The sequence below is a fragment of the Salvia splendens genome, chromosome 21 (genome assembly GCF_004379255.2).
Source record: "Salvia splendens isolate huo1 chromosome 21, SspV2, whole genome shotgun sequence".
Lineage (NCBI taxonomy): Eukaryota > Viridiplantae > Streptophyta > Magnoliopsida > Lamiales > Lamiaceae > Salvia > Salvia splendens.
The window spans coordinates 4,107,875-4,128,016 of record NC_056052.1 but is presented as its reverse complement, the minus strand read 5'-3'; the positions used below and the strand labels follow the sequence as shown (position 1 = coordinate 4,128,016).

At 36.3% G+C, this 20,142-nt stretch overlaps 1 protein-coding gene across 1 annotated transcript; it reads left to right on the top strand.

The window, feature by feature from the left end:
* Positions 1 to 6,544: 6,544 nt before the first annotated feature.
* LOC121783458 (metalloendoproteinase 1-like) lies at positions 6,545 to 7,827 on the top strand. The gene has a single exon (XM_042181532.1). The coding sequence runs from the start codon at positions 6,552 to 6,554 to the stop codon at positions 7,530 to 7,532; it is 981 nt and encodes a 326-aa protein (XP_042037466.1). The 5' UTR covers positions 6,545 to 6,551; the 3' UTR covers positions 7,533 to 7,827.
* The last annotated feature ends 12,315 nt before the right edge of the window (positions 7,828 to 20,142 follow it).

Sequence of the window (20,142 nt, the reverse complement as noted above, 5' to 3'; positions counted from 1 at the left end):
ATGCAGCCTGAGTCAGATGTCTCCTATTCCTCTGATCCTGCATATTTGATTATTTCCCAATAGAACCGATCCAGTTGCATCTCTTATTTCATCAAAATAGCTTCTGGTTGGGCACATGTGAAGGCTACAACCGGAGTCCATGATCCAAGGGAGTTCCTCTATATCCTCAGACACACAGAGCCTTTGGGATTTCCAACTCTTCTGCAAGATCAACATGCTTCTTCTTCCAAGACCAACAATTCTTCTTTAAGTGGCCAGGTTTCTTGCAATAGTGGCGTGATCTAGTCTCCTTTCCATCAGTTGCTTTACTCTTCCAAGGCTTCTTTTATGACTTCTTCTTTCCATTCCTTTTGAAATCAGCAACATTCAGACTTTCAGACACTATATCAACAAACTTAGAGTTGGATTTCTGGATCTCTTTCAGCTTTAAGGCAGAATAAACTTCTTCATACTTGATCTTGGATTCTCTACCAAGAAGCATAGCATCCTTAAAGTGTTCATAACTCGGTGGCAAAGAGTTCAACAACATCAGAGCTTTATCCTCATCCTTGATCTCCTCATCAATATTCTCAAGATCATCAACACATTTTCCAAAATCTTCAAGCTGCTTTAACACACATTTCCCATCAGCAATCTTGAATGTCAGTAGTTTCTGCTTCAAATGTAGCCGGTTGACCAATGACTTAGCCATATAAAATGACTCCAATTTGGACCAAACTCCAGCCGTTGTATCTTTCTTCGAAACTTCTCTCAGAACTCTATCAGTGAGGTTAAGGATCAAGGTGCTATATGCCTTGTATTCCATATCTTGAGCCCTTGCCTTTTCCTTCTCATCTAGCTCGGGCTTCTTCTCCTCACAGTTGCCTCCACCATTCAAGATTTCCCACAAGCCCTGCTGCATCAGGATTGCTTTCATTTTAAGCCTTCACAAGCCAAAATCATTTCGGCCAGTGAACTTTTCAACATCAAACCTTTCTGTAGCCATTCCTCAAACAGATGGGGTGCCGTTGTTGAATGACAGAGAATGAATACCAAGAAAGAACTCCAGAGAAAACCCTTATGCTTCCACAACTACTCAATGTGTTCCCACAGACGGCGCCACGTTGTGAATATGAACCGAGTAGTTGTGGAACACCAATTGCACGATTAAATGATAAACAATAAGAGAAGAAAACACAGCGATTACGTGGTTCGGCTCTAGGCCTACGTCCACTGGCAGAAAACTAGTGTATGTGTTTATTGATCACTCAATGAAATATTCACAAGAACGCTCTATTCCCTCGGAGATTTACAAGTGAAAACACTCTCAACTCGCTCGAAGTCAGCCTGCTTCGAGAGCACAAATGCACAGCTGAAAATCTCTCTTTTTTACTCGATCTCTCTTGAATTCTGTTGTTCTTGAATGAATGGAAGAATCGTTGCTTCTTAAATGAAGTTAAGCTCGATCAATTCAGCTCAACCGCTAGCCAGCTTCCCAAATTCTGTTATAACCGCCAAACCAACGGTCACTTCCGATTTGAGTCCAACAACTAGTTTCTGGAAGTGCTTTCTCCAAAAAAGTCTTGATCTTGATCAGCTCAATACACTAACAAATATATCTTCCATTATGATAATTTAATAACAACTGTTACCTATAAATTTATATATTCAGGTAATAAATTTATTTATTGTATAAATATAATTGAGAAAATAATTATTATACAAATCATATTAATCTATCAATATACTATTCTTATTATCCATTAGTTGTACCCAATAATTCAATAACTATTACACAAATAATATTATTAATCTTTTAATAGACAAATCATATTATATATTAATTGTTTATTATTATCCATCCATAATATATTCCATCAATATATTTATTCGCATAAGGTATACCTATTAAGACGATACAAATGTGATGTTATAATAGTTGACAATTTACTATTACAAAGTTCACATTAATTGTCATGGTTAAATATCTAGATTAATTATCTAGATTGCATTCAGTTTTAGTACTCCTTTTTTTTTTACAATTACCAGCGGTGTTTCTTTGTACGGTGAACGCTATAGTTTTCAATAATTTACACGGAACAAATTAAGGGAATTGAATTCATGTATTTGACTAATGAATAGAACAACATTTTTTTTTATTTTTAGGATTAATATATTATATACTCCTTTTCATACATAGAAAATCAGAGCTAATTGTATTTCTTTAAATCTATTTTGGGTAGACCAATGAAGAAATGGAAAGAAAAGAAGTCAATACTCAACGTCTCAACATACATAGAAGTGAGAAATAAAAATAGTTAAGGAAGAAAAGGAAAAATTTACTACTCCACAAAATAAAAGTCCAATATTATAAACTACAAATTAAAAGTAATCTTTTTACCTTATTTTAGAAAATTGGTGTTGCCTGGATATAATAATAATCTAAAATAGCCTTCCAAGCTTTGGGGGATTTTTGGAGGGAATTTTTTTTTAAAAAAAAGTGAAAAAGAGCTTTAAAGGTGATTGCATCTATAGTTTCGGGATACTGTAAACCCCACGTTCTATAATTATATGTTTTTAGAAAAAGTTAGTATTATATGTCAAATACAGTTATACTAATTTTTTTCTATATCTTTCATATTTTATTAATTATGCATTAAAAATGTGTTAGCCCTTCGCCTAATTCTTTTGAATCCCGGCCCGATACCTCAGGAAAGCCCGGCCAGAACCACACGTGCAAGTTTCCCTGCATGTGGCTCGTCCGTGATAACTTCTTCGGATTTGCGTGAAAATCCCTGACCGCCGACGAATAATGGGTACCCCCACCCCAGGCAGAGTTAGTGAGCCGTGTAATAGGCGACCATTTCGCGCGGTTCGGGGGGCACTTGAGTCAGCCGCCTAGGCCCGATAGCGTCTTGACCCCCATCCAATTTTTAGGCCAATTCCCCCTTCGTACTACCAAAAAATGAAAAAAAGTTAGTATTATATGTCAAATACAGTTATACTAATTTTTTCTATATCTTTCATATTTTATTAATTATGCATTAAAAACGTGTCAGCCCATAATATGCTATTTTTATATGACCGAAGTAGTATGTTACATATATCAACTTCGTACTATTAATTTAGGTTTAATTGGGACGTACTTATTATATATATTTCGATTATTTATATTTAAAAACTTTGATATGCATAACACAAAACTCAAAAGTTGCAAACCACAAAGCTCAAGATCTGTTAATATAATCCTTAAGGTGAATATAGAAAAAGCTAAAAGATGTATGGTGAGTTGCTCAATAAATAATGAACGCACACTGTAACATGGTGAGTTGCTCAATAAACAATGAACGCACACTGTAACAAAAAATTGGTAAGGATATTTTTTAATGCAATTAAAAATATTAATTTGTGTTCTTAAATATGTTACTAATGCTTCAAAAACTGTCCTTATTGGTGGCATCCTAACTAAAAGTAGAGGACGCAAATAGAAATGTCCTTTAAAAACAAAAGATTAAGTTAATTTATCTTTAATTTGAGAATGTTTTCTTTTGTGTCCTAAATTATTTTTTTTTTAAATTTTCTATCGCAAGTAATTATGTCTCGATTTTTATATTCTTAAAAAATAAGTTTTTTATAATGACGTTGCTATATTATGATATGGCATACATTTAGATTTTTTAACATAGGTATTTCATGCATTCATTAAGTTTGGCTGTAACGGATAATGTTGTAAATAAGATCTATACTATGCACTTATACATTTATATAGACTGTACTCAGTTTCGTATATACAATAATAATGGGTTTATATTGTACATTTAATTAGTTGACAATTTCCTATCCAGAAATTCACATTAAATTGTAGTAATAATTAAATTTCTACCTAAATGTCAAACTTAATTTTTATTGCTATCTTTTACTATTTGTACGATGAACAATGTTATTCTCCATGAGCACATGCATTTTAAGATGATCTAGCCATCTAGGTCGAAAAACTGGAACTGATTCATGTATTTGACTTATGAATACGATATTTTGGTTTCTTTAATTATATGGAGTACTTTTTATAAAAAAAATTCAGAACTAATATATTTATTTAAATTATTAAGTGAACTATAATTTTTTTTTTCTAAAGAATGGTGTTTGCATTATTTGGTATCTCATAAAAATAAATACTCTATGTACCACTAAAGATGATTCACTTTTCTTTTTATTTTGTCCCAACTAAGATGACTCATTACTAAAAATGGAAAGATCTTTATCCCTATTTTATTCTCTCTCTCTTACTTTACTCTTTACACTTTACACACAAAATAAAGTTGTATAAATTATCGTGCCGCCCAAGGAAGGGGCCATCTTCCTTGGAACATAGGGAGTATCATCAAAAATTTCTGGACAAAGACTTAATTTTATTTGAGGTATTATTTTTGGACTTTTGTACCCTTTTCTTCATTTTTTTTTCTTTAAAGGCTATTTAAATCAATTTTTTCCTTCATTTTTAATACGTACTTAATAATTTCAAATGACTCTTTCTCCTCTTTCTCTAATTATTTAAAATAAAATTATATTCTGTATTAATTTGTTGATTTGGTTGATTAATTAAAAAAGTTAGGTTAAATGAATAAGGAGTTGAGTTACACAGCAAGTTTAAATACCTCAATTCACTCAATAAAAGTGAGTGGTCTTAATTATTTATCTAATCGAACTCTAATTAAATGAAATTAGTTTATTTTAATAAATTATATAAGCTTAGTATTTATTTGATTATGTTAAGTAAATTTATATGTAATCTTATAATTATATATTATTGATTTGACCATATAAATTATAATCAATTAAGCTTTGTTTATATGTATTAGCTAATAATGATTTCTGATTTTATATATTATTATGACATGTATAATATTAAGTGTATTTTTAGAGCACGCATCATTCTATAATTTTTTCAAATAAAAGTGCTATTTATATTGAGAGAAGAGAGAGAGGGGTGAGAGTCATTTGAAAAGATTATAAAAATGATCGGCAAAAATTGACAAAATAGCTTTAAAGAGAAAAGGAGGAAATTGTAAAAATGTCTAAAAATAGTGTAAAAGTATAATAAAAGTAAAGTCTTTGTCCAGAAATCTCTATAGATATTTTTATGAAATATAAAAAATTGCACATAGATAAACCTTTTTAATTATAGTTCAATTTAACTTTGTGTAAGGTAAGGAAAAAATGAAAAGAAAAGAACCAATTTGTAAAGAATGAACAAATGAAATTGGTAAAAGGAAGATACGATAAAGTAAAATAGGAGAAGCCATAAATAAACTGCAAAAGTCAGCAATTTGTGGAGTAGATTATTAAAAGCTCTAAATTAGGTAGTTTTTTTCTGGAATTTTTTTATCTAGAAAAGTAAAAAAATAAAAAGACCTTGATATATGTAATTCTTTATACTATAATTTAGCATTACAGAAGATATTTTTCTCATCAACGGTATGAATGAAACCATAATAATTTAGAAACTAATTATATACTTAGGGCACTTGCAAGCGTCCAAAAAAAAACACCGCGCGGCCTACCTTATTGGTGTCCCAACTAAAATTAGAGTATGCAAATAGAACGTCCTAAAAAACAAAAGATTAAGTTAATTTGTCCTTAATTTAGGGACGCTTTCTTTTGCGTCCTAAATTGTTGTTATTTTTTAAAACTTTCCAACGCAATGATTGCGTCTCAATTTTTGTGTCGCTAAAAGATACACCCTTCGTTCGCCATTAGAAGTCTCATTTGAGTTCGGCACGAGTTTTAAGAAATGTAAAGAAAAGTGATTGAGAAAATTGAGGTCCATATTTATATATAGTTTTATAATAGAATGTGAGTGAAATGGGTTAGTGAAAAGTGAGATCTACCTACCATTTATAGTAAAAGTGAACCGGGACTCCTAATGACAGGCAGACTAAAATAGTAAATCGGGACTCTTAATGGCGGACGAGGAGAATAAATTTTTTTTAGTGCAAGTAAATAGGGTCCTATGATATATATATCTACTTAGATAAGAATTCACCTATGCAATAAAATTTCGTTATTCATATTATGACCCGATACATGTACATATTTATGTATGTATTTATATTTCTTCTGTATTTGTATTATTGCACTATATATCTACTTGATAAGAATTGTCCTATTACATTAGCATTTCATTTTTTCAGATTATGACCCAATACATATGCTCCGTGCATCCCACTCTAAGTGTAGTATTTATATTTCGGTACGTGATTTATTTAGTATTGTTTTGTGAGTTAAGCAGTAAGAATAAAGTAAGAAAGAAGGATAATTCACCTAAAGTGGGACGGAAGGAGTACATGTTTATTCTTATATCTATATTTCTTCTATTTAATAAATAATATACTTCTACATTGGTATATTTCTTCTATTTTATAAATAATATACTTCTACATACAATGTTTCAAGTAAAAGTCATTCAATTAATGACAAAACAAATCCACAAATAAGTTCTAATCCCGTGACTTCTATATTTATTCTTATCTTCTGCTAAACTCAGTCTATAAATAGGAGCAATTAGCAGTTACATGTATCACACACAAAACACAACACTCTTACATCTTTTCAAGCACTCGTTCATGGCTTCTAAGATCTTTCATCCAATCTCCTTCATGTTCCTCATTTTCATACTACTTGCTCCAATTGGCCATGCCAAGAGGAGCATCCCAAGTGACAAAAACTCATCCCCTTTTGATTTCATCAAGAAATTAGAAGGTTGTCACAAGGGAAACAACACAAAAGATATCCACGAGCTCAAAGCCTATCTCGAGCAATTTGGCTATCTCAATTATCCAAACAAAACCCATGCCACAGATGATGATTTTGATGATACCCTAGAATCAGCCCTTAAAACCTACCAGAAAAACTACAACATCAAACCCTCAGGTATCATAGATGATGAAACGATATCGAAAATGACAACCCCGCGATGCGGGGTGCCGGATATCGTTAACGGCACCAACTACATGCAACCCCGCGACAATAAACACGAGCCGAGCTCGAGCACCTTCCACATAGTATCTCACTACAGTTTCTTTCAAGGAAACCCTAGATGGCCACCTTCTAAAACCCGTCTCACTTATAGATTTGAGGCCAACTATCCCACAAGTGCTATTCCCCCTGTGGCACGTGCCTTCCAAAAGTGGGATGCTGCCACGCGCTTTTCCTTTGCACAAGTCCCAACCAATCAATTCTCTGATTTGGTTATAGGGTTCTTTAGAGGTAATCACGGAGATGGATACCCTTTTGATGGCCGTGGCGGAACTCTAGCTCATGCATTTGCACCAACAGATGGAAGGTTCCATTATGACGCGGACGAGAGCTGGTCCATCGGGTCAGTTCCGGGCTCTTTTGACCTTGAAACCCTTGCACTTCATGAAATCGGACACCTTTTAGGGCTTGATCACAGCAGCGTTAGTGCGGCTATCATGTTTCCGACGTTTTCCGACGGAGAGGTCAAGAACTTGCATCCAGATGATATTGAAGGAATAAGAGTTCTGTATTTATAAAATATTATGTTTGATTGCCATAGTAATTTACGTGTTTATGTTGTGTGTGAAAATAATTTCCCTATGTTGGAATTTGTAATAGTGTCTATGTTTACTCGTTCGCCGAGCAGCCCATGCGTACGTCCTAATAGAGTCGAGCATGATATAAGCTCGTTTCTGGGTTTTCTTTGTCGGTTCTTTCCCGGATCGCAAATAAGTCAGAACCGCATAGGGTTGTTAGAAGAGTCGTCGATATATACTACCGCTTGTATTATTTTCATAATCAAGCATTAATGAAATTAGTATCTTTATGTTAGTGAGATGTTTGGATAAATTTGGGGACTGTATGAACCGTGAAAACTGAAAAGGATGTTTGAAATCAATGTTGATACAATAATTCAACTTAAATTCAGTTTTATTTTCTTCACCTCCATTTTGTCCTTTGGATTTTTGAAATATGACACATTAAATCATATTTGACCCATTATTTTTAGTAACAAAACCGGTTATGTATAAAGTTATCTCCGTCGAATATCACCACCTCGACACCCTCGCCTTTTACTGTACAAGAAGATGAAAAAATGCCCAAATTAAGGGTAAAAAACCCTACTGTGCAAAAAGATAAAAAATGCCAAATTGATTGGCATCCTTAAAAAATGCTCAAATTGATTTTGTGAAAATAGAGAAATTAAGGGGTAAAACCCTAGTTTAAAACGGCGTTGTTTCATGAAATGCCAATCGAGTTCCACATCAACTTCCGACAAGCCACGTACGTAATCCAATCGGTTGAAAATTAGCATCCAAATTAAAGCTTAAGATATTATTTGACAAGTTTGATGTTTGTGGAAAAAACCACCTTTTTGAAAACTTCTTTATATAATTACATCACAATAATCCAATAATGAAATAGGTAAGAGTAAAATAAATAATTGAAGAGATAATAAAATAGATAATAAGATAAGAGAAATTAAGTGTGTTAAATTTACTATAAATAGCAATGACTTAATTTTAGTGGCACGAGACAATTGAGATGAGACAATTGCAATATTATTTATATTAGTATTATGTTATAATGATATTATTATTATTATTATAACAATTTTTTGGATATATTCAAACATAGCACAGTAATCTATCTACGAAAAATTACTACTGTATTATTTTTCAAAGTCATATTTTTGTGACAAACAAACGCTCAAACCTTTTTCTTTTGGAGTTGTCGGGTCCAATTGTGGGCCGGCCTTGCTACTGATGCTCATTTTTTGCTCGGTTGTAATGGGCGGGCCATGGCTTTTCATTTACTAGACTGCTAGTTTTGGGCAACCCTTTTGTTGTTGGATTTTTCAAAGTCTATTTACTGAGCATTCTCAATTAATTCTTTGGGCCATTACCTATGTTTTTTGCTGTCATTGTGGGCCGATTTTTAAGTTGGGGGATATAGGGTTTTTTTTATTGGCAAATAAATATTAATTTTAAAGGTCCCGTCATAGTAGACTTGAATTCAGGACTTTTGATCAGAACATCAACTACTATAGCGCTTGGCCAATAAACGCACACAGCTATATGCCTTTCTAATAATTCGTTATTAGGCCGAAATAACATTTTTACTACTCCCTCCGTCCCTCAATATGTCCCTCAATATGTGTTTCACTTTGACTCTACAAGAATTTTAGAAATACTTATAAAGTAAAATGAGTTGGAAAAGATAATGAATGTGAGCCCTACTTTTATGAAGTACTCCCTCCGTCCGCCATTAGGAGTCTCATTTCTTGGTAGCACAAGTTTTAAGAAATTTGAAGAAAAGTGGGTGGAAAAAAGTTAGTGGAATATGAGTCTCATTTCATATATTAGTTTTAAATGAAATGTGAGCGAAATGGGTTAGTGGAATGTGGGACCCTACAACCATTTATAGTAAAAGTGAACCGAGACTCCTATTCACAGACGAACTAAAATGAAAAAAACGGGACTCCTATTCGCGACTAAGCTAATAGTATTTTACTCCCTCCGTCCCATAAAAATATGAGCAATGGTTATGGCACGAGTATTGAGACAATATTGGTAAAGTAAGAGAGAGGAGGATAATGGTATGGTAAAGTAAGAGAGAGGAGAAGAATGATAGTTAAAGTAGTATTAGTGGATAGTGAGACATACATTATTAAATTGATATAACTTTCCAAAAATGAAATGTACATATTTTTGTGGGACAGATGAAATGATAGTGCACATATTTTTATGGACGGATGAAGTAATAAAATGTGAGGAAAACGAATTAGTGGAATACAAGATCCACTACCAAAAAGTATTATAAAAATGAAGTGCGATATTCCATTCGTTCGTCATTTGTAGTCTCATTTTGACTCGGTACGAGTTTAAAAAAATTGTTTTACATTGTAAAGAAAAATGAGGAATTGAGATAGTGGAGTGTGAGCTCCATTTTATATTGGTTTTATATAGAATGTGCGTATAATGATTTAAGAGTATAGTACTATTTTGGTCCTAAACATATGATCGATTTATGATTTTGGTCCAAAACATTCACTTTTTAAAAATCGAGTCCAAAACATACGAAAACGCTCTCGAATAGGTCCTTTTTCGACGGTTTCCATCAACTTTGACGGTCAACCGTCATTTAGCCAAATTTTGACCCGATTAGACTTAATCTGAGATTATTAGTAGCTTAATATTATGTTAACTATTTTACTAAATAATTCAATTTTTAATATTTTGAATATGAAAAGTCAATCTTCTAATACTCATGAACCGTCATTCTCTCTGTTTTCTGTCTTCTCTCTCGTCACTCTCCTAAGAACAAGAACCCTAGTTTAGGGTTCCGTTCAAGAATAGCGCGATTCCGACCGATTATTGTTGGTTTCCATGAGTTGGAAGTCGCCCTACCCTAACTCCCGTTCCAGCGACGGTCTCGTCGACGTGAAAAAAACATATGCGAGGAAGAGGAAGTCCAAAGATAGACATCCGCCTGACACCGAAGATGGTCCGTCAGCTGATTCATCGTAGCAAAACAAACAATGCAACGAGAGAGTATTAACCTAATAGTTTCTAAGCGGCGACAGGAGGAAATACTTCGTCATAGTCGATTCCAGCTCTTTGGCTATATCCTTTTGCGACAAGTCTAGCTTTATATCTTTCAACTTCACCATTGGAATTCTTCTTGATTTTATACACCCACTTAACTCCAATGGCCTTGTGTCCTTTCGGTAGTGTCACCAGCTCCCACGTATCATTCTTTTCTATGGCTTTGATCTTTTCATCCATTGCGACTCGCCACTCTTCACTTGTTGTAGCTTCTTCAAAGCTAACTGGTTCACAATCAACAAATAGGCAAAATAAGGTGATATCTTCTAACCTTTCGGTGTCTTTATACACTCCATCCAAACTTCATGTGCGTTGTGTGGCTCTTTCATTCAAGAAAGATGGTGGCGAGCCTCCAACAGCTGATGTAGGAGATGTAGGTGGAGTTGTTTGTTCTTGTTGCTCTTCTCTCGTCTGTTCGCCTATTCTTTGATCCCCAAACGGAGGTACGAAGGTGAAGTCATTGTCCGAGCTGAAATCCCATACTCCTTCTTCATCGAACTCCACGTCTCGGATGATCATGGTTTTCTGCGAAGTTGGATCATATAACTTATAGCCTTTAGTGTAAGAGTCATACCCGATGAAGATGAATGGCTTGCTTTTGTCATCGTGTTTACTCCTCGTCTGATCTGGTACATGTGGATAGGCTTTGCTCCCGAACACTCTTAAGTGCGCGATCCCTGGCTTTCTTCCACTCCAAGCTTCTTGAGGAGTCATTCCCCACACACTTTTTGTTGGGGACCTATTAGATAGGTACACGGCGCACGCCACTGCTTCTGCCCAAAGCTCTTTAGGTAAATTCTTCATCTTTAGCATGCTTCGAGTCATCTCAACGATGGTCCTGTTCTTTCGTTCAGCCACTCCATTATGCTGCTCCACCTCGGTCGGCCCTCATTGCTTTGATTTCTAGACCACTTTCTTTCTCGACAGCAACCTTGAACTTCTTGAAGGCATCAAATGCTTCTGATTTCTGATTCAAGAAGTTTGCCCATGTTTTTCTTGAAACTCAATAATGAAAAGTAGGAAATAATTATTTTTACCGAGGAAGGTTGGCTTGATTGGTCCACACACGTCTACATGGATTAACTCCAATGGCTTCTGAGCTCTCGAACTTGACTCCTTTGGGAACGGCTTTCTGAAGTGCTTCCCAACTAAGCATCATTCACAGAGTTGATCGGGGTGTTCGATGGGTGGTAACCCTCGTACCATCTCTTTATTTGATAGCAATTTTAAGCTACCAAAATTCAGGTGCCCAAATCGCAGTTGCCATAGCCAAGACTTATCTTTATAACATGCTTGAAGACACTTCACCACATCATTTTGAACATTTAATAAAAACATTCTATTCTTGGACATTGGCACCTTGACGATTAAATCATTTTTGCCATCTCTTAATGAAATGCTATAATCTTTCATGTGAATGTTATAACCTTTCTCTAAGAGTTGTCCAGGACTCAATACATTGTTTCTCATATTGGGCACGTAATATACGTTAGAAATAAAATTATGAGCTCCATTCTTCAAACGAATTAGAATCTTGCATTTTCCTTTAACTGGAATTTTAGATTCATCACCAAAGGAGACATTACCACTTACTGATTCATCAAGCTCCACGAACATGCTCCTGTTCCCGCACATATGATTGCTCGCTCTTGTGTCGAGGTACCACATATCATCTTTTCAACCAGCTTCTCCTTTATAAGCTAGAAGAACACATCCATTTTCTTCATTTGTATTCTCCACGTAATTGGCCTTCTCTTCAACTTTTGATTTTTTGTCACTGCACTCGGAAGCATAGTGCCCATATCTATGATAATTATAACACTTTATTGAAGATTTATCGTACCTCGACTGTGGGGAGCTCCTTCCTCATCCCATATTTGGAAACTCCTTTCTTTCTTCATTATTTGCAAAATATCCTCGTCCACGCCCACGAGCATATCCTCGTCCACGACCGCGATCTTGTCTTTGTCCGCGACCTCTTCCTTGTCGGCCACCACCATTGTTCGAGCTTTCTTCTTTCTCCTTTGGGCTTACTAGAAACTTTAAAAGTTGCTCCACAATTTCTTGTTTCTTCTTTTGTTTCTCCTCATATGCTTGTAGCGATCCCAACAAGTGATCGATAGTCATTTCCTCCAAATATTTTGTTTCTTCTATTGTAACTACTATGTGCTCAATATTAGGGGTTAGAGAATGCAATATTTTCTCCATGATTCTAACATCCTCCAATTTTTTACCATTTCTTTTCATTCGATTTGACACCGCCAAGACTCTTGAAAAGTAATCCGAAATTGATTCGGACTCTTTTATGTAAAGACTCAAATTCTCCTCTTAAAGTTTGGAGACGTACCTTCTTTACTCGTTCCGCACCAACACACGAGATTTGGAGGTTCTTCCATGCTTCTTTGGCGGTGCCTGCACTCGAGATCTTCTTGAAATCATCCTCCCCTAGAGCTTGGTAGATGAGATAGAGAGCTTTTTCTCTCTTTCTCGCATCTCCCAATATATCCCTTTGTTTTTTAGATAGACCGGTCTCATCTTGCGGCTCCTCGTAGCCACTCTCCACGATCTCCCAAACGTCATGGGCTCCCAATAATGCTTTCATCTTGATACTCCAATTGTCGAAACTGCTCTTATTGAGCATGGGGACTTGGAACGACAACAAGTTAGCCATACTATAGGTAGAAACTTATGGCTCTGATACCACTTTGTTGGAAAATATAAGATATATGTTGGAGTAGTAATTTAGTTTGGTGGAAATATCTGAGAGGAGAATGGGTGGAATATGTGGGAAATAATTTAAGAGAGGTAATGTGTTACGATCCCCATATCTTAGGTTACCCAAATATTTAGTTATCCTTTTATTTCCCATATCTTTCCATATATTATTTTCTTGTTCGGTAAGTTAGGGTTTAGTATTATAAATAGGGAAAAATGTAATTATTTTATCAGCCAATCAATATATGAAATTATCGTGAAATTGGCTCAAATATTTGTGCTTCAAAAAACCCTCTTAAGGCTGCCGACGAGATTATTCTCGCGCTCAGCCGCCCTCCGCCGGAGCAATCACCGACCCAACGCGTTGGGCGCTCGATACCTTCAGCACTCGTTTCATGATTGTAACTGGAATTCAACGTTAAGGAGGTCGATCCTTAACAACTGGTGCTTTCATCCCGACCTCACTATGGACATCTCGAATGTCCTAGCGCCGCCTACCGGCCTTCTCGCCGGAGGCAACGCCCAAGAATTGAGGGGCGATCATTCACGATGTTTTCCGAAGACTGTTCGCCATGGTGACGCTCCGCAACGGATACCGCGGCGCGAGGACCCAGAATCGAGCACCCATGCTCGCGATATCGCGGGGGCAGGCGAGCCCTCCTCCTCGGGGCTTGACAAAATTATGGCACGTTTCGACAGGTTGGAATCACGTTGGGAAGCAATCGATCAACGTGTGACAAAATTACATCTCTATCGGCAACCTACTCGTTTTCGCCCCTGCCACGAACAGCCTCCTGGCTGGCCGCCACCGCAACGATTACCCCCAAGTTACTGGTCTGCACAGCGGCGTCGGCACACCTACGAAAAGCAGCAGCAGACACACGCCTATAGGTAGCAACACGAACCTGTGCACATATGGAACCCCTCAGTCGGTTTGGCTATTCCCAACCTCGACATCAATCAAATCCAACACCGATCTTTGAGCATTCAACCTACACCCGCACGCTTTCAGATGTGGCGCTGCAAAATCCCGACGCCGAATACCGTGTGAGGCAATCTGACTACCTGCCCCCACTTCCGCCATATACAGACTCATATGGGCAGCCACGAAGTTCATCTGCCAGGGATAATTAGTGGCAGCCAGAGTTCCCTCTCCCTGAACGAACGCTGCATCCACCGACACCGCGTTCGCCTTCCTACCGGAGTTCAGCCCCGCCATGTACAGCCTTGGCGGATTCCCAGGTAGCCACAACCCAAAGCCGATCCTGCCACGAGCAGCCCACTGTTGTGCTGCAACCGCTGCTCGGTCCTACAAGTCTCCAACGCTCAGCAATCCCACTGATGGCCTCTGCTGCTGTCCCACCGCCCTTCTCGCATCTCCCAAGCACCCGCCCGACTACGCAACTTGTTTCTTGTGAAGAGATGCACTTGGGAGTTGAAGGTGATTCACAAATGTTAAATCAAGGGGCCTTGCGGCTCAACGGGATGAAATTCGTAGATGAAAAATTTTGTTGTGAAATTAAATGGAGTCCCAATAGCCATTCTTCAAGTCTTGATCACAAATCAGATGCTCATCAAAAAATGAACAAAAGTGATTCCTTGAATTGGAGGGGTAGTTGTCTTGATGATTTTGATGAATCAAAACCAACCCTATTAGATGATAATCATGATAAGGCCACTTTTGATGACGATGAGTTCACAGAGATGGAATGCCATTCTATGAAGATGAGTGATGATTCGGATTTGTAGGGGGATAGTTCACAGCAGAAGTGTTTGGAATATGATGATGATTATGAAGATGATAGAGTACACAGTGAAGAGAGACATTCCTGCAACAAGGCGAGATTCCATCCTGTAGCACGCTTCCAACAATTGTTGAAGTTGTGTGAGAGTCGGATGTGCCGTGGTGGTGGCTGTGGCGCGGGTTGATTCCATCCTGAGTTATGATTGGGGGGCAGCGGATGATCGTATGTCGAGACCGCGTGGAAGGGGTGTTGTCCCGTTGTCTCCCAATAGGCAGGTGGATCCCAGCTAGTGGGTTGTCTGAGTCGGTGTGGTGTGACTGCTGAGGCGGTTGATAAGGCTGAGAGTATCCCTGCTGCGTGCACAACCTTGGATGGTCCCAACAAGAGGACGGTGGTGGCGAGTACAAATCTGTCTCGTAGGACGATGGTTGCTGACACGCAGTTTCCTGGCGCAGCCATGGCGGGTCCCAGGAAGTGGGTTGACGGGCTTGGTAGGGATGGTGTTGTGGGTGGAGTCTCCCATCCTGTAGATATGGATATGATGGTTGTTGATCTAACACTCTGATCGGATGGAACGGGGGTTGAGGTACGAGCTGCCATGGGTGGTAATCCGCCTCCCGGAGTTGATATCCGGTGTAGCCGTACGACATGTAGACAGCGATTCGGAGGAAGAGCTCTCAATGAAAGCACCAATTGTTAAGGATGAAGTTCCTTAACTCGTAGATTTTGCGTTGAACATCGCGGGAGCTTTTGCCCGTCGATCAATCAGGCGTCAAAATTAGGGTTTTGTGCGTTTTGCACGTTTAAAAGGAAAGAGAGTAAGAGAAAATAAAATAGAAGGATAATTGATATTTCTTGAATGATCAAAATGACTAACAATGTCCACTATTTATAATAATGGATACTAACTTAATGAACAAGACAAAAGATATGAAAAAGATATGCAAATCCATAATTAACTAACTAAATAATAATAATAATAATGATAATCGTATCAGTGGAAGACTCCCACTTTTGGAAGGCACTTGCCACAGAGTTTATAGCATATGAGGGAACGTTGGACAAGAATCTATAAGTGAGATGTGTTTTGATAGATGGCCATTTAGGGTTTCCTTTAAAGAAGCTATAGTGGGATACTGTGTGGATGTTGCTCGACCTCGACCTGTGTTTCTTGCCACGAGGTTGCATGTAGTTAGTGCCGTTAACGATATCAGGTAGCGCACATCGTGGGGTTATCAGTTTTGATATCGTTGTTTCGTCTACTATACCCGAGGGTTTGATGTGGTACTTTTTTTTGGTAAGTTATGAGGGCTGATTCAAGAATATCATCGAAATTATCATCAGTGGCATGGGTTTTGTTTGGATAATTGAGATAGCCAAATTGCTCGAGATAGGCTTTGAGCTTGTGGATCTCTTTTGTGTTTTTTCCCTTGCGACAACCTTTTAATTTCTTGAAGAAATCTAAAGGGGATGATTTTTTGTCACTTGGGGTGCTCCTCTTGGCATGTCCAATTGGAGCAAGGAGTATGAAAATGAGGAAAATGAAGGAGATGGGCTGAAAAATCTTGGAAGCCATGAATGAGCAATGGAAAGAAAGTAAAGAGTATATAATTTGTTTTGTCTTTATTTGAGTGACTTTGACTTGGAATATTGGATGTAGAAAAAATTAATTGGTAAACAAAGACCATGTCAAATTATTCTTATTTATTTAAAAATAGGGGACTAGCTTGTTAATATGATGGAGTGAAATAAGTTAGAATTGGATAAAAATAAAATTAAAATAACATTTTTTTGTAATTTTTTTATATTGTCATTCCATTTCCACCTTTCTATCATTTTAAACAAATAAATAATTCAAATCAAAATCACATTTTGTTCTATCGTTCTATTCGATCATATCAAAATTTCTCTTCGTTATGTAAAGTCTTCTTCTCCACCGTGAAACTAATTAAATATTGTAGAAAATTTAAATTTGTGGAAAGCCACAAAATCCCAATCGAGAAATTTTTTTTCTTTTTCGGCTCCTATTCACATCATCTATTGTGCAATTAGACGAATTTCGAAGAAAAATTTAAGTAATTACCATTTGATGAAGTCTTTATTTTGGAAATTAATTGCATGTCCCTCGAAATCTAAAGCTATGTCACATTGTATTCTACTTAATTCAACAGCCAAATTGAAAACGATCTCAAATAATCCTAATTCCAAGTAAGTTAATTTTATTCATCCTGGAAAATGGATCAAAAACGTGTTATTATTGTCTTTTTCCCTTTAGCGGAATTGACCGAGAGAATATTGACGACACTGCAAAAATATACAAGTAGTTGGACTGTGTATTGTTGGAATTTTCGGCTTAACCAATTTAATATGTATAATTATCTTTTCACTATTTAATTAAAGTGGTCTATTAAAAAATTTGAGTTAAAATGAATTTAATGTATTGAGGAACTAAATGAAAAATAGGGTTTTAGTATATTTTATATAAATATAAGTTAGGTTATGGTTCCCAGACATTAGAAGAATGATTTGATATCTCCATGTTCTTTCTACAGGCTATTGTGAAGAACATCTCTAATCATCTAGAAGATCTATAATCGTAAAACAATTCTGCCTTTCAATTCCATATGGATGGAGGTATGCTTCCGCTTTATGGTTTATGTTTCTTCTCCGTTGTTCTTGGTTAATCTTTATAGAGAGCTTTCTGTAATTGTTCATGCAAAAAAAGAAATACTCCCTCCATACCAAAAAAATATGAGCAATTGATATGGCACATGAATTAACACAAAATTGGTAAAGAAAGAGAGAGCATGAGAATGGTAGTAGTTAAAGTAGTGTTAGTGGATAATGAGATCCACATTATTATTAGTGTTTAATGGTGGTATAAGTTGTAAATAAGTTATGTATAGGAGTAATAAATTGAGATAATTTTCTAAAAATAAAATGCATATATTTTTGTGAGACAGGCGAAAATGAAAAGTGTATATATTTTTATGAGATGGAGGAAATATGTAACAAAATGACAAATTCTATGAAACATGCTTGGTAGGGCATATCGTTTGTGACAGATCTAAGATAAACAAAGGGAGACGGGAGCATTGTTTTACTTTAATGATAATTTGTAATTTCACAAAAACTTTTTTATGGAAAAATTTCAAAATGATGTCGTTCGACGTATTCTTCAAAAAATGCCAAGTGGCAATTATAACGTTTCGAGTTGATCCCATGGAAAAACTAAGTCATATTATCGATTTAGGACAACTATGTCTATTAGTTTTACTCTCTCCTACAATAAGAGATCTATTTGATTTGGGCATGAGTTTTAAAAAATATAAAGAAAAGTGAGTTGAATAAGTTAGTAGAATGTGAGTTCTATTTATATATATTAGTTTTATAATAAATATGAGTGAAATAAGGGGTTTACTTATCATTTATGGTAAAAATGAAATATGACTCTTGTTGTGAGACGGGGGAGTAATATATTTTATAAAAATTATATGTATTTTGCTAGGCTCCAAATTAAGGCTAATGTTACTTAACAAACACGAAAGATTTATTTACCATTATGTATTTTGAACTCGTGATTAGTGTTAGGGATCGACCAACCAAAAGCTTAGGTCCAACCAAAAGCTAAGGTTGAATAACCTAAGTACACTCAAAGATTTGAGGAGATCAACCCTCACTACACAGATCTAAACAACTAATTGATCAGATCTTCCAGAAAAATCAATATACCGTTAGTAACTTCAAGGAAACATTAAACTCCAAATGTAGATCTGAAATTACAATGAAAAGGATTAGAAATCAATAGGCTCAAGTTGCACTCGATACAACTGCACAGGTCCTTTTAATATCGAGCCCACAATATCCCAATTCATAGTTCGATCTACCACAAGGATGAAGACGTGACAAGCAGAGCGCAATCTGCCAAGTACTGTATCTCGGAGAAACCTAGATCCAGTGACCTTGCGGAAGAACCACCTCAGGAACACACATCACAAACATCACATCTCTCCTCACTAGTTTTCTCACCATCAGTAGAAACCTCGCACACAGTCAAGAAGCACAGACCAAAAACCAAAGGTTCCTACACCACACCTCACTCTCACACACCAGTGTTTACACACATAAGAAGAAGGAGGAGGAAAATCTCAAGCACAAGCACAGAGAATTGCTAAGGAGAAAACCCTAGATGGCAGAGAGAAGCTGCAGAGGAGAATCGAAGTAAAGTGAGGAAGAGGGATTAGGGTTGGGGTATATAAATGACTAACCCAACTCCTCCACTCATCGGCCAACACGTGGCACCACTACAAAAAAAACTCGCTCTTTAATGACGGAATTATCCGTCACTAATCAGTGAAATTTCTTCACTTAACAGGTTAGTGACATAGTAAGTTTCGGCAGATCCGTCATTAAAAAACATGTCAATAAAAAATATTACTGACGGATTTGTCCGTCACTACAGCTATTAATCCACCCAATGACGGAAAATATAGGCGAATGCTTCGCTTTAGTGACGGAATATTATGTCATTATTTAGTGACTAAGAACTTTTCATTCAGTGTATCATTTTTCAAAAGTCTCGAGGACAAAATGGAGATGAAGAAAAGAAAATTGATGAATTATTATCAAATAGTATTTATTACAATTTGGAACAACGTCAACCTCTCTTATGTGTAAAAATTAATTGCCTATATAATCTAGAATACTAATCACCAATTTTCCACCATTCATTTTCTTAAAACCTAGTTTTTGAGAATATAATTTTATTATCAAAATCAAAGTCTGACCACGAAAATTATAATCAAACGAAAACGATGGTCCTCACTCCTACTTGCATACCTGAGATCAACAAGATCACATAAACCACCCTTTCGCATATTCTGGTTCCCAAAATGAACCGTCACAATTTGGTAAATTGTTAACATATGATTAAGTTCTTTCACAAATTAAAGCAACTGACATGATCCAACACATAGATGGTGTTCAGTTTGTTATATAAAATAATATCAAGATATAATCCAGAACTAAGTTATAAGATTATTTTAGTTGAAGGGGTTAGCCATGAATAATTATCACAA

Coding starts and splice junctions, on each gene's coding strand:
- LOC121783458 (XM_042181532.1), top strand. CDS start 6,552: ATGTATCACACACAAAACACAACACTCTTACATCTTTTCAAGCACTCG.